A 13,294-nucleotide genomic window follows, 5' to 3' on the forward strand; every position below is an offset into this window, starting at 1 on the left:
TGAGGTGTAAATGACTTTACTCTAAAACAAACACTACATTCAAATGTTCAGTTCACAAAAACTGATTTCTAATACTTTTCTAAATGTTATCATTGGTTACTAATTCCAATATAGAATTTAATGTTTAACGTCATCGGTGTCATTGCCTTCGGGCAACTTTCGAGTTGCGCAACAACAGTGAGTTAGCTTCATTTCTCCGAAATGCAAAACACCAAACAAAAAAGACAACGTGCCGAGGTCACTGCTCGTCGGGCGAGAAGATGAGTTTGCTCATGGCGCTGATGTAAAGCAGGCCGTCCGGCTGCGTGACCTTCAGCTCGGTCAACGGGGGCACCGCCCCGCTGGTGAAGTACCTGAAGGCCGGGCTGGGTGACTGCATGGCATCTAAAAATACCTGGGGAAAAAAAAGGGCTGAGTCACTTTCAACGGCATTCAACAGACATTTGCAGCTCACGAGTTATCTTTTGACATGTCAAGACTTGCACGCCATCCAAACGAGAGCCAACAGATAGAAGAAATTTTACCTTGACATGAGCATGAATTGGTTGTAATTAATAATTGTTCACAAACTGACTGATGTCACTTTTTGTGGGTGGACACACAACTGTTCTCATTTTTTCCACGTAGAGTACGTCTTTACCTTTACGATGTCCTCTGTGTCCTGCGCCGCATTCTGGAAGACATAACTGCAATGCTGCAGGTACCTCTCGTAGAGGCCCAGCGTGCGCGCGTCCACGTGCTGTAGGGACGGATCGCCAAGCTCCGCCTTCTTCAGGTTAACCAGGAAGTCGGTGTTCACGGGGCCACACTCGATCAGGCTAACGCTAAAATGTAGATTTGAACAAATCAGTTTCCTGTGGATGATGTAACGATTGAAGAGGTTCTGGACACTGACTAGATGTTGAAATGCTGCAGGAGAACCGCCAAGCTCTCGCACGCTCCCTCGATGGCGAATTTGCTGGCGCAGTAGACCTCGTTAAAGGGAAGGCCTGTGAGACGAGACGATGCCAATTTGTTGAGCACAAAATCAGTTTTTCGGTAAATAACAAAGACTAAGTTCACAAAAGAAAATCCTCAAATATGTAAAGGTGACTGAATATTCTCTTTGCGTGATTTTGTTTTTTTTTTGTGGCGTGAGATGTTTATTACATGAAGTAGGTGCTTCGGCTCACCATGAAGGCCTCCAATGCTGCCCGTGACCAGGATACGTCCACCTCGCTGCGCCTTCATGCCGGGCAGGAAGGCCTTGATGGTCTGGATGGTGCCAAGAAGGTTGACTTCCAGAATCTGCTTCATGGAATCCAGAGAGTGAGCCTCCAGTGGACCCATCAAGCCCACGCCGGCGTTGCAGACTGAAAGAAACAATAAGTGAGTTGCTTATTTAAAAAAAATACACATTCAGAAAAATCTTCAGTCCAAAACACTGTCGTCAGAAAAATACTTAAGTACTTCATTGTCATAATTGCTTAAAAAGTAAAAAATAATTCCGAGTTTGTGACGATGAACGCTGTTGAATTTACATTTGATTCCAAATTCTGAACAGGAGATTCCACTTTACGCAAAGTACCAAGAACACACCAAGAATATCCACTCGCTTCTCTGCAACCTTATCCCTGGCGTCCAGGATGGACTGACGGTCGGTGACATCCATCTGAAGAATGTCCAGCGTGTCCTTGTGGAGGCCTTTGACGCTCTCCAGAAGTCTCTCCTTCTTGGCCAGGTTCCTCATGGTGGCGTACACTTTGAAAACACACCCGAGTAAGTCAATGAACTTAACTTCAATTCATGTTTATAGGCGGAAGTCGGGACCAGAAAAAAAAAAACACACACACACAATCACGGGAAGAGCGTCAAAGTCCACACAAGGGTCAGAACCGAGCTCTAAAGACAGATTTTGAGATTCAAACACTGAACTTCAGACCTGCGAGCCAGACATGCTAACCACTAACACACCGTGCTGCCCCTCCAAAGGAAAAACTGCCGTCACCTTTGAATGTTTGTTCCGGGTCCGAAGCCAAGCGGACGGCCAGGCTGAGGCCGATGCCGGACGAGCAGCCAGTGATCAGCACCACCTTCTTGTCCATGGCGTCGACGTTATGAGAGACAACTGAAGGTTGTCTTTCCCCATCTCTGGTCTCACAAGGCCACCTCTTCCCCAAACATTATCCCTTTATCAGCCACCTGCAGTCCTCCCGTTACATTCCCACGTCCTTGTTGCCAGTGTTTTGCATTTGGAGTATGAGAAGTGCAAGACTTTTATTTTGTTACTGTAAAGTACTCAGAGGAAAAAATCTGAACTGCAAATTCCTGTGAGTGTCTTTACGACCAGAAGGGGGCAGCAGAACATCAGGAAATATGCCACTTCCTCTTGAGGGCTCTATTGAACAAAACAAGAAAGGTCAAGTTGGGCCAAGTTAGTGTCAGATCGAGATGTGGATGATGTGCGGCAATTATTTATTATTTTTATTATTTTGTTTTTGATAAACCGCTGAAAAGTTCCATCTCAGTCAATTGAGTTGGGATTTATTTTTTTATTCATGTCAGCTGGAGTCTGTTCCATCTGACTGAGACGCTAAGAGAATACTGACAACTATGGATTCTCTTATTCAAGTAGTCGTCGTCGTGAATTAGAGTGAGGAAATGTGTTCGTTCCTCCAATTTGGCTGGTCCAGATTGAATAAAATTGCATTCCAATAAACACGTAAAACAACAATAAAAAGTATACCGACTGATAATATCAGCCGGTTACCACAAACTTCTTTTGCTTTTTAATGTTTTTCTCGCACGCAGCAACAAAACAGTGAATAACATTCATAACATTACCACTTAAAACATTTCAACATAACATTTTTTGGGGGCAAAACAGAAGAAGAAAAAGACCTCAAATGTGCTTCTTATGTAAGAAAGTTTTTTGGCATAAAGTAAAAAGGAATCGCGTAGCCCCACAGTGCGTTATAGTCGACAACAAAAGCGCTTGAGTGGTCCAAACACACGAGAGGAGAAGTAATTGTTTTAAGGTTTGAATACGTAACGCATGTCTCACAGGCTTGCCTGACAGGAGGCGTCGACCAGTTCAAAAGGAACACAGTTGACATACCTTTCGTGTCTGATCAGTTTCACTAAATGACTTCACTCATTTGTCAAGTTATTTAAAAATAACCCTAATTGACTTGTTTACCTGATGATTTTTTTTTTTTTAATTATTTTTTTTTTCTAGCCCTCAATACCAAAAGGCAGCACATCACGTGTTCAGTCTTGAGAAGCTTTGGGTGGTATTGGCACACCACATGATGTGGTCATACTTGTTCTTACTACTTTCTGCCTTTTTTTTTTTTTTTACAAGCGAATTTGCCTAAAAAAAAGAAAAAAAAAAGAAAAAAATGATTCAAGAGAAAAAGCAAGTTCCAACATCCACGTTAAACCTCCACATGCCTGTCGTGAAGCCTAAACTTTAGAATAATGCAACAATCACCTGGAGTTGAATTTCTGACCACACTTGAGGTAATTAAATCCCAACGGCCTAGTAAGCGCCAAGTCGAGGCCTGGAAATACTCTATAAACACCTCCTGGAGAAGCGTTAAAGCTCTCAGCTCCAGGGAATGTCATTCAGGAACTGTTTTTTTCTCTTTTTTTTTTTCATGATTTGAAAAGGTGTTGAGTGTGCGAGGAATGCAAGGCATCAGGTTGGGGTTAAAACAGAAGCATTGAGAGTATTGAGAGAGGGAATAATAAGCGCTGACATGATCTCCCCAGTGTCGGGCCATGTGCAGCGCCTCTGGATGACTCTCAAGTGCGATTTTAAAAAGGCGGACACATGAAGTGAGCGCATGGTGCGGCGGACACAATGTGAGGTTTGTAGTACATGCGGAGGCGCTTCCAGTGGGAAGACCAGACAGGATGTTCCGCGTCAGAGTGATATTGTTTGAACAAGTCAAATAGATGAAAATGTGTTGAGTCGACATGTAGCTATCAAGATGAAGGGAGGCGGGGTTGTAAATATGAGGCATGAACTGTAATCGGACTTTCAAGCAGTGGCGGGTCGTGCCTTCAGTGAAGTCCTACTTGAATAAATCCTCCTCATAGTATCATCATTTATGACACAAGACAGAAATAATGAACAGAAAGACACTTTCGCACTACTGAGCGAGTATTGGACGACCAAGCTTCTGTTGAAAGGTCCGACTTGAAAATGGCCTCGCAAGCGCATCTGCAATTAAATCCGCACTTTTCTCATGACATCAATGAGAGGAATATGATCGTGATTACAAGAAGTCGGAAGACAGATGGACCTGATCGGTAGGTGACAATGAAGGGGTTTATAGCCGACTGAATTTATGGATCGAAAAAAAAAATCATTGTTTCCCATTTGTATGAAGTGTGATGTAGACCTCGTCTCGCCTCGCATCTCAACTCTTGTTCAAATCTCTTCAGTTTTTGTTTTCTTTTCCCCAAAATCTGGAATCCATCCACATTTTTAACAGTCTGCCGCAATGTTTTTACGGGTACCCCTCCAGAGATTCTTCGTTTTCACGATTGTACGCATGAGCCACCAGAGTTCCCTGCAGCTCCTGAGCCTGAATTCCAAAACAAACCATCAGAGACTTTGAGTTTGAGGCCGCTCCAACACGAGATGTTGATGGTAAAAATAGAAAACGGCCGCAGTACTGCAAAAGGCATTAACAGATTTGTTCCTGCGAGGATGGTGTCGTTTCCCTGCCTCGTTGGTGAGATGTTCTTCCGCACGCAACAATGGGGCAGGTTTTATGGAGAATATTAACGGTGGAGTCAAAGGTTCAACGGCAGGAGCGCTTTGGGCTTTGCTGTTTCCTGCTAAAATCATCACTGGGCGAAACAAGAGAAGACTTGTGGAAAGTCTGAATGGACCTGAACACGCAGAAAGTTCACGCTCAGCATCTTTGTTGGCTTCAAATCGAGAAAATCGGATTTCCTGAGGCCTTTTCATTCCCGAAATGTTGATTCTTCCCCCGATACGCCAAGAAACTTCGGGCTTGAGTTGAGTCGGGTGCACCAATTTCCTGTTTCGTACATCTTCCCAGGCTTTTTCATATATGGGTTAACACCGGAGGTTAGGGTGTTAAAAAGTAGTCTCGACGTCAACTGGACCCCTCGGGCCGCTTCCTTGACCTTACACGTTCAGCATTCCACAGAAGCCCCAGGAAATCGCAGAGTACATGGACAACTTTTGTCTGTTGCTTGAATACTGAAAAATGTTTCTGTTTTTGCGGGGGCCTCCTGTTCCTGCTCCGGTTGCCGGCCTTTGTGGTCCTGATGCTCATTTAGCTCAGAAGGCAGCTGCTGTTTTCCCAAAGACAAAGCAATAAAGGAACCAACATGGAAAGCAGCGAATCCAATGGGCCTCTGTTCTGGCCGACACTTCAAATTGAAACTCTCGATGGGAATGGACAAAGAACCAGGTACCGTTTTGGCCAGTTGACTTCTTGGGGATCTTTAAGAAGAGGAAGCTGACGACGTCAAAACAGGACTACTCGAACACTTTGTGGTTGCAGACGCATCACTTCAAGAAGATCGGGCTTGTGGCCCCGGTTTGATCGGAAGGGAATTCCAGCTTTCGACCCAATCGGGACCGCCTTTCAACCGGTGAAGTCAATTGGCGGCAGTCAGCCAATCATGTGCCTCACCACGTCAAGTGAGGTGCGTTGTGTTGTGGTGGCGCAGCCTGTGACTCAGTCACAATGGCATTTAACCAGTTTGCCAAGAAGAGAAGCAGGCTTGTTTTTCACAGGAAACATCAAATCTTTGCACAAGTTTGCGATAGTCGTCCGCTTTTTTACCTCCAAGTATCTCAACCCCCCCGCCACCACCACATTCTTGTCCACTTGCAGACGATGAATCAGCACTACTCCACGCATCACCCGGCCGTTGCCAGGATACCGCCTGTTTACAGCCCGCCAAACTAATACTTAAGAATGCAGTCACAATATGCTCCTAAAAAAAAAAAAAGCCCACAAATGGCGGCATTTATCGTTCGCACGTGTTCCCACATCTATTTCTAGATGAAGTGCAAAGTCTCATCCTGTTTTCTCGCTGGCACGCAAAACAGATTGTCTGTGGCAGCCGAAGATTCGCAAAGTAGGTCAATGCTGACAAGGTGTCCGATGGGATTGACTTTTTTTTCTTAGATTTGTACTCGTATAGTGCTCACAGTCATGATGAGGCCCGTTTTCATTGTACAGCGATGCCATGAGAGTGGTCTGGTGGTTAATCTGATCAAGTCAAGTTTATTTACATATGTAGCCCTTAATCACAAAAGAGCCTCAGAAAGCTTGACAAGCTCACAGTTCACAAAAACAACGACATCCCTTGGTCTAAAATCCCATCCTAGCAAGTAAAAGGGGCGGCGGGGGTGAAGCGTTAGTAAAACTGACCAAAATCAAGGTGACGAAGGTCAGTTTGACGATATGAAGTTGCTACAAAGAAAACAAAAATTTAAGTTATGAATCGTTAATAATCATCAAACACTATTGTATAATGACAGATATTTTAAAAAAAATATATATTAAAAAAAATATATATATATATATATATATATATATATAGGTAATTTATATTTTTTATAGAATAATTATTATTATATCCGGCTTTTAAAAAAATGTTTGATTTTCATTCACACGTAATCTTTCGCTATGCAAGACGTTCCCAAAATTCCGAAGAAATAACTTCTTATTTTACGAGCCAATGGGGACGGGGGACCTCTCGACAATACTGTGAACGGAATCCACTTCCTCCATGCCGCGGCTCGACTTTCATTCCTGAGCTTTCAGTTCACGCAAGCAGAGAACACAATGACTCCAGCGGCTCTTATTCTTCTCCGACACCACGGATGCATTTAGATCATATTCCGATAAAGTCCTTTGTCAGCCGCCAGCCCGGAGAGTCCCACGCTCTCACGGTCGTTGGCTAATCCTCGTCATTACCTCAACTAAATAGTTGTCTCGCACTCCGCCCAAACAGAAATGTTACCTGTCTTCATTGTTGGCATAGGCCCAGCGGTTGTCAATGTTTTTGTTTTTTATCACTCAGTGTTGTTTTGGAGACATGGATTGGAGAGCTCTGAAATAGGCCAGCCAACTTTCACGTTTTGTTTGTCACTTAAGCCAATGTAATATTTAGTTTCAAGTCATAGCAAAGCAATTCTTTAAAATGTGAGCTAAACTTGTAAACTAATTGATACGCGAGTGTGAACCAGACAATTTAGGCAGCGGAATCGGCGTACTCTTTCTCTAAGCCAATCAGCTTCAAGCATCCCGATGCATTCCCAGCAGCTGTCTCATTATTCTGCTTGTCATTTAGTTCTGCTTTCTTTTTATATCCTCAACAAGTCCTTAATTGAGCATTGTGGACTGTGGAATTTCGTTTTTTAGCCTTTAATAAATCACAGCTTCTTTGTTGTTTGTTTATTTGAACCTCCAAAGTAGAACAATACACAAGTGGTACAGTTTGGAGTTCGGTTTTCTGTAAAAAATTGATTCCAAAATAAAACAAACTAGAAAAATACAACATTGGTTGGAGCGTAATTGATAAATATTTCAGCTTAGTGAGCAGCTTTTGTTTGGATTCCCCCCTCCCCCACATTTGAGGGTGAACCCCCCCAAAAAATAACCTTGTTTCATTTTGTTTTCATGGACAAATTCAGAATCCTAAATTTACAAAGCCCTAAAAATCCTAAAGCCCAAAAACTCAAAGTAACACAAGGCTGGAAAAACCCCCCACAACAGTGCAACTTGTGTCAACAACAAAGAACCAACGGAAGCAGGGAACTAAATACTCCCCCCCCAAAAAAACGACGAGGCAACGAGACACACCTGGGCAAGACACAAGCAGCCGGAGCGAGCGTATTGATAGACACAAGGAACACAACTCAAGAGAGAAAGTGTGAACAAAAAAGCAAACAAGCAAAACAAAAGGGAAAAAAAGACGGTTGATGACAGTCGAATAAAAACATCCACAGCAGGGTCCAACCCACATGGACGCGTTTTTCGTAAGGCTGCGACCAACCCGACAGTAAGGCGAAAAACTCCACAACCATTAATAAGAAGCTAATAAACACGTTTCATTTTAGCTGCTGGCAAATAAGCCCCGCGCTGACGTCTTGTTTCCATTTGCGTCTGAGTAGCAAATAAACAAACGTATGCAAATTGTCATTTCTGTCCACTGCTGTCACTTTGCTCGTAAACGATGTCAACAAGTCGTTACAGATCTCTGTACCGCACAGTAGTTTTTTAGCGCTTGATTATGTAAATTCACGCGTTTATACGAGTGGAAGATGCATGCAAAACATTCCCAAGCGCCATCTGGCTCTTATCACATCTTCACATCACGTCCTCATAAAAGTCTCGCGTACGTGCTTATCCCGCGCGACTCCCTATTGGGTCACGTCCGTGCCCGGCTTTTTACTTTTTAATTTTATTAACTGTGAGATGGATGACACGTTATGCCACCTTTGCCCTCTTTCGGGCCAAACATTCCGAGTCGCTGTCTACGAGAGTTATTGGAAGCCGAGCTGTCGTTAGTTTTCGTGGGTCCGAGGAGGTCGCCGTGACTTTTCTCAGGGAGAAGGCAAAGATTTTTTTTCTTTTTTAAATCCCTCTTGGGATTATAAACCGATGGAGCAAAGGTTCAAAGAAATATCAGGGGGAAAGTTATCTGGGGCAACCTGTCAATTAATCACGCCTGCCGAGAATTACATAAGGACTTCTCAGCATTTAAGTTTATGTGGCAGATGCCGTTAAGAATTGCGTATCAGGCCATGATTAATACCGCCAGATGATTTATGACGACTTTGCCGAATGCGAAAGTCATTCCGAAGAGTAGCGTGCGTGGCAAATTCTTGGTAGCGGAGCATGTCATCCGTAGTATGGAAGGCTGTTATATAACCAGCATCAGGCCATGGATAATTCCATTCTAAACTGTGTTTCATCCGAGGAACTTTGGAAAATGTCCATTCGGGCCAGACGGAAGACGGAGCGAAAGTAAACGTCGCGTAACAACGTCAATCCACACGTAAAACTCCGCTCTTGTCTTCCCTTTTGGACCATGTTGCATTTTCATTGTTGCAATTTAATGTTGACTTGGTATTTTTACTGGGATTAGTTCATGTGAAGGTTTGAGACGTTTGTGATTAAAATCTATATAAAAAAATTTTTAAAAATCAAAAGAAATTGCAAGGTTATTTGCAGAAGTGGGAAATAAAAGAAAGTTTAAACTGTATGTAAAATAATAAGACATTCTTTTATTTATTGTATTTTTTTATACATATTTAAATCGACCTATTATTGATAAAAAAAGTTATTTTTACAAAAAGTCAATTAATCAATAGTTTATATTTTTATTAGAATAAATTAACTGTTTATTTAGTACAACAAATAGATATTATTATTATATTATATATCAATATAAATATTAAGAATTCATGAAAATCAACCACTAAAAATTGTTGAATTATGGCTGAACTGGATTAAAAAAAAAATCATGAAACAAGCCTGGAAAAAAATGATGGTACCTCTAGAAAAGATTGAAAATAATTTGGTGTGTCCTCTAATTAGCATCACAGATGTCTTCAATCTTGTAATCAGGCTGTGGTCGCTGTGCTGTTTGGTGACACGGTGTGGAAAGACAAGAAAGAAAATTGTGGACAAGCGTGAGGTACAAGACGACAAGCTGCTTGATTTTCCTGTGACTGCAGGTGCACATAATTTGAAATTTAAGCCGCAAACTTCCCTGGATGTGGCCGCAGGAGGAAAAGCGATGACAAATTGAAGTGACGGACAATGCGAATGGTAATAAAAGAGCCCAGACAACCTCTAAGGAAAAAAGGTGAACTCCAAGGTGAAGGGACATCGGTGCAAATCGCACCGTGCGTTGTTGTTCGAGCCACAATGGACTTCAAAGGAGACAAACTGTTGAAAATAAATCATCGGAAACATTTTGCAGCTTCTGGGAGAATGTCCTCTGGACAAATGAGACAAAAGAGCTAATTTTTGGCAAGGCACATTAGCACTGCGTTCACAGACGCAAAAATGAAGCGCACCAAGAACACTGTCCCTACTGTGAAGCATGTAAGGGGCTGTACGAAGTGATGTGAAATGAACATCTTCCAAATACTTTTGCCCGGTCTTCCCAAACAAGAGCTTCGCCTTCTCTCACTCTCGCCTCAAGTTTAGCAGTCAAGTGGCAGCGGATTCCATCGGGCCTGGCCCTTTCACGTCAGCGGGGAGGATTCCTTGAGCGCCATCATATGGGTGCCACATTCTTGGCACGCCCGAGGTTCGCCGTCGCGACGCTCACGAGACTTAACAGTCAAACAGCTGTGGCCGGCGACGCTCTGTGAGAAAAGACGCTCAGTGAGCAGAGCCTTGATCCCCTGAGAGGCGACGATCCAAACAAAAGAGTCTCTTGTGTGCAAAAAAAAAAAAGGAGGCTCGGGCATGAATGAAGAAGCGATGACGTCTGTCCAATTTTCACTGTATCATCAGGATTGACGAACAGATGGTGTTTTGAGCGAAGAGTCAGGTCTTGGGATGCAAACAAGGGCCACCCGGTCCTGACTCAGACAACAAGTCTTGATCCAGGTCAATCGGAGTCTCTGCCAGAATGGTTTACGTTCCCATTCAAGTCGCAAAAAGGAGCTCCAGACTTCCCAGTTAACATTTAATGTGTCTTTTCATTTTACTCAGTTTCATCTTAATGGAAAACCGTAAATATGAATGTAAAATACTGCTCGGTGGCAAACCAGTGACGGGCCGTGCATTTCATATGTGGGCCTTCAGTGAAGTCCTACTTGAATAAATCCTCCTCATTTATGACACCACGGCTGGAGAAATAATGAACAGAAAGACACTTACTGGATGACTTAGCTTCTCTTGAAAAGTCAGTCTTGAAAATGGCGTCGCAAGTGTATCTGCAATTGAATCCACAATTTTCCCTCCTGCTATAGTGGTTTAAAAAAAAATCAAGAATACATTTTAGATTTTCCAACGGTCGCCAGTTACAACTTTCGGGTGTGTTGTGTTGTTGTGAGCGCTGCCCTCTCACGAGTGAGTATCCATCACCTTCAATGTAAGGCCAGCGAGAAGGTCTTACTGTCATCAACTCATGATCTGATTGGCTATCGCAACTGCCTATCAACTGTATGAGCCCCAACACTCACACAGAAGAGACACCCGCACGATTGTATCCGAAGGCCTCGGACGAATAGTGCTTGCGACTGGTATGCTGAAATCTAATCTGCCTGGCAACACGATTCTGAATTCTGATTGGATAAAAACTCCGACCTAATGTGATCATGATTTCTTGATTATGTTAGGCCAGCAGAGAAGGCCTTGAAAGCTTTGACCACCCGCCACGGGCTAAAACCGTCTGCAAAGAATGCAACACACCAGGAAAGGTTAATTGGCGCCCTTCGGTCAGTCGTCTATTACGTAACTTGACTGATTGCCGCGCGAAAGACTAAAGACGCTCAGCAAGGAAGGCGTGACTAACCGGGTGCTGACATGAGTTATATGTCCTAGCTGTGCTAAGAAACGCATTTGTTATACCGAGCTGTCGCACTGGGAGGTTTTGCAGGGTGGAAAACAAGGAATGGCTGCCGGTGTTGATCTGTCTTGAAACCAAATGAACAATTGGACCAGAGATTTGTTGCATGTCCTTATGGCTGCAGAGGTTGCAAAAAAGGAGACAATCGTTGCTAGGATTTTACCTTGGGACAATCTCAACCAGTCATTGTACATTACGCGCCACGTTCTCCCATTAGTGTGGGAGTCTTTATTTTACGAAATTTTGGAGCAGCTCGAGGCAGATCTCAGTTCAGCAAGCCTCAAGGGATGACGCGAATGCTTTGTCTTTTTTGTCTGACATATTCCGTCACTTTTTAATCAGTGTTTTTGACCGTTCAGAATGCCCGCTCGATCCTGTCAGGTGATGCAAATACGCAAACATCTGTTGAGGCTAAGAGCTATTGACAACTATCTATTGACGAGGTCAGAACAGTTGCAGCAAGAAAAAAGGAGGATTCGCACCACTGCTTGAACTATGACCTCCCTCCCCCCCTGGCTTGAGTCCACACGTGTGGGGGGGCACAAAGGGGCCCAAGAGTGGTGACGCAAGCTGTCACCCTGCATTTAATGATTTTCATGAATACATCAATGCTGAGTGAAGACGCCTTAAAAAACAAGATTTTCAGGACGTTGCTCTCTACGGTGGGCAACTTAGCACGTACTGCCTCACAGTTTTGTGGATCTGGTTCGACATTTTGGTTCTTTCTGTGTGGGGTACCCGTACGGGTTTTCTCCGTTGCCCCCTTCTTGCATTCTAAAATCATGCATTAAGACTGATCAAACGATCACAGGCCACGCCTCAGCGGGTAATCAGCCAGCCCGTGATGACCTCTGAACTCTGCCTTATGGCATATGGATGGACACACGCACCTGCTGATCCAACGAAGGCAGTGAGCTGCGCAGCATCGACAGCTGGAAAGTCGGGACGGATGCGGTCACCTGCAACCAAATTGTTTCATCTCGTTAAAGTATGTTCATCCACGGAGTAAATGAAACTTGTATTGACATAGCTTACATAGTGTGCGCTTGCACTAGCGACACCGTTAGCCAGAGGCGTTGTTTTTCTGTCACCACCTTTGTGGAGCGATCTGAGGGAACATCTTTTCTACGGCGTGAGCTCACGTGAAATGCCTCGATCCATATACGCGTGTTCGGATGTGTACAAATCCAAATGACATGGAGCGCTGACACGTGAGGATTGGCTAGCTAGCGGGGCTTCCATTTTCCAAAGGGATCTAATAGCCAGTTTTCCACAGTTGTGATGACATCTCACGTCATCGCGAGACTCGTTTTGCAGCCGGCGGGATTTAGTGGGATTTTGTACAAAACATTAGCACTGGTATTTTTGCACATTTTTTTTTTAATGGGCCATTCCCAGAGTGGGTTCCATTTGCTTGTTTTGACTCTCTTAAACTAAACTACAATTTCTAAATTGGATTATACACATATTAAGAACTTTAAAATCTAATCAAAGGCAACTATATTTATTTTTGTCATTTTTTGATTGTACTAAAACTCCTCATTTGAGTAACAGGACTTAAAATATAGATATATTTTTTTTGCATAGAATTAGCATGAAATATATTGACGGGATATTTGTGTAAGTAATAAAATCAATGGCACCCAAAATATAATTTAGGTAACAGGATTGTGTGTGTCGAGATTTGCATGATTAGGATTTGTGTTTCCAGCACACCTGA

General features: G+C 43.3%; 1 protein-coding gene across 1 annotated transcript in view; it reads right to left on the reverse strand.

Moving 5' to 3' along the window:
• Nucleotides 1–13,294, reverse strand: part of hsd17b1 (hydroxysteroid (17-beta) dehydrogenase 1) — a 23,057-nt gene continuing 9,763 nt past the window's right edge. The window contains exons 5-11 of the mRNA XM_088317902.1: nucleotides 12,465–12,533; nucleotides 1,988–2,377; nucleotides 1,579–1,740; nucleotides 1,173–1,352; nucleotides 896–989; nucleotides 641–824; nucleotides 1–394 (exon numbers count right to left, since the gene is read on the reverse strand). Of these exons, the coding sequence (XP_088174028.1) occupies nucleotides 239–394; nucleotides 641–824; nucleotides 896–989; nucleotides 1,173–1,352; nucleotides 1,579–1,740; nucleotides 1,988–2,084 (873 nt within the window). The 5' untranslated portion in view covers nucleotides 2,085–2,377; nucleotides 12,465–12,533 and the 3' untranslated portion in view covers nucleotides 1–238. The remainder of the gene's footprint in view (nucleotides 395–640; nucleotides 825–895; nucleotides 990–1,172; nucleotides 1,353–1,578; nucleotides 1,741–1,987; nucleotides 2,378–12,464; nucleotides 12,534–13,294) is intronic.

This window comes from Idiotropiscis lumnitzeri, chromosome 15 (genome assembly GCF_059441095.1).
Source record: "Idiotropiscis lumnitzeri isolate Australia: NSW breed Sydney's pygmy pipehorse chromosome 15, RoL_Ilum_1.0, whole genome shotgun sequence".
NCBI classification, from domain to species: Eukaryota; Metazoa; Chordata; class Actinopteri; order Syngnathiformes; family Syngnathidae; genus Idiotropiscis; species Idiotropiscis lumnitzeri.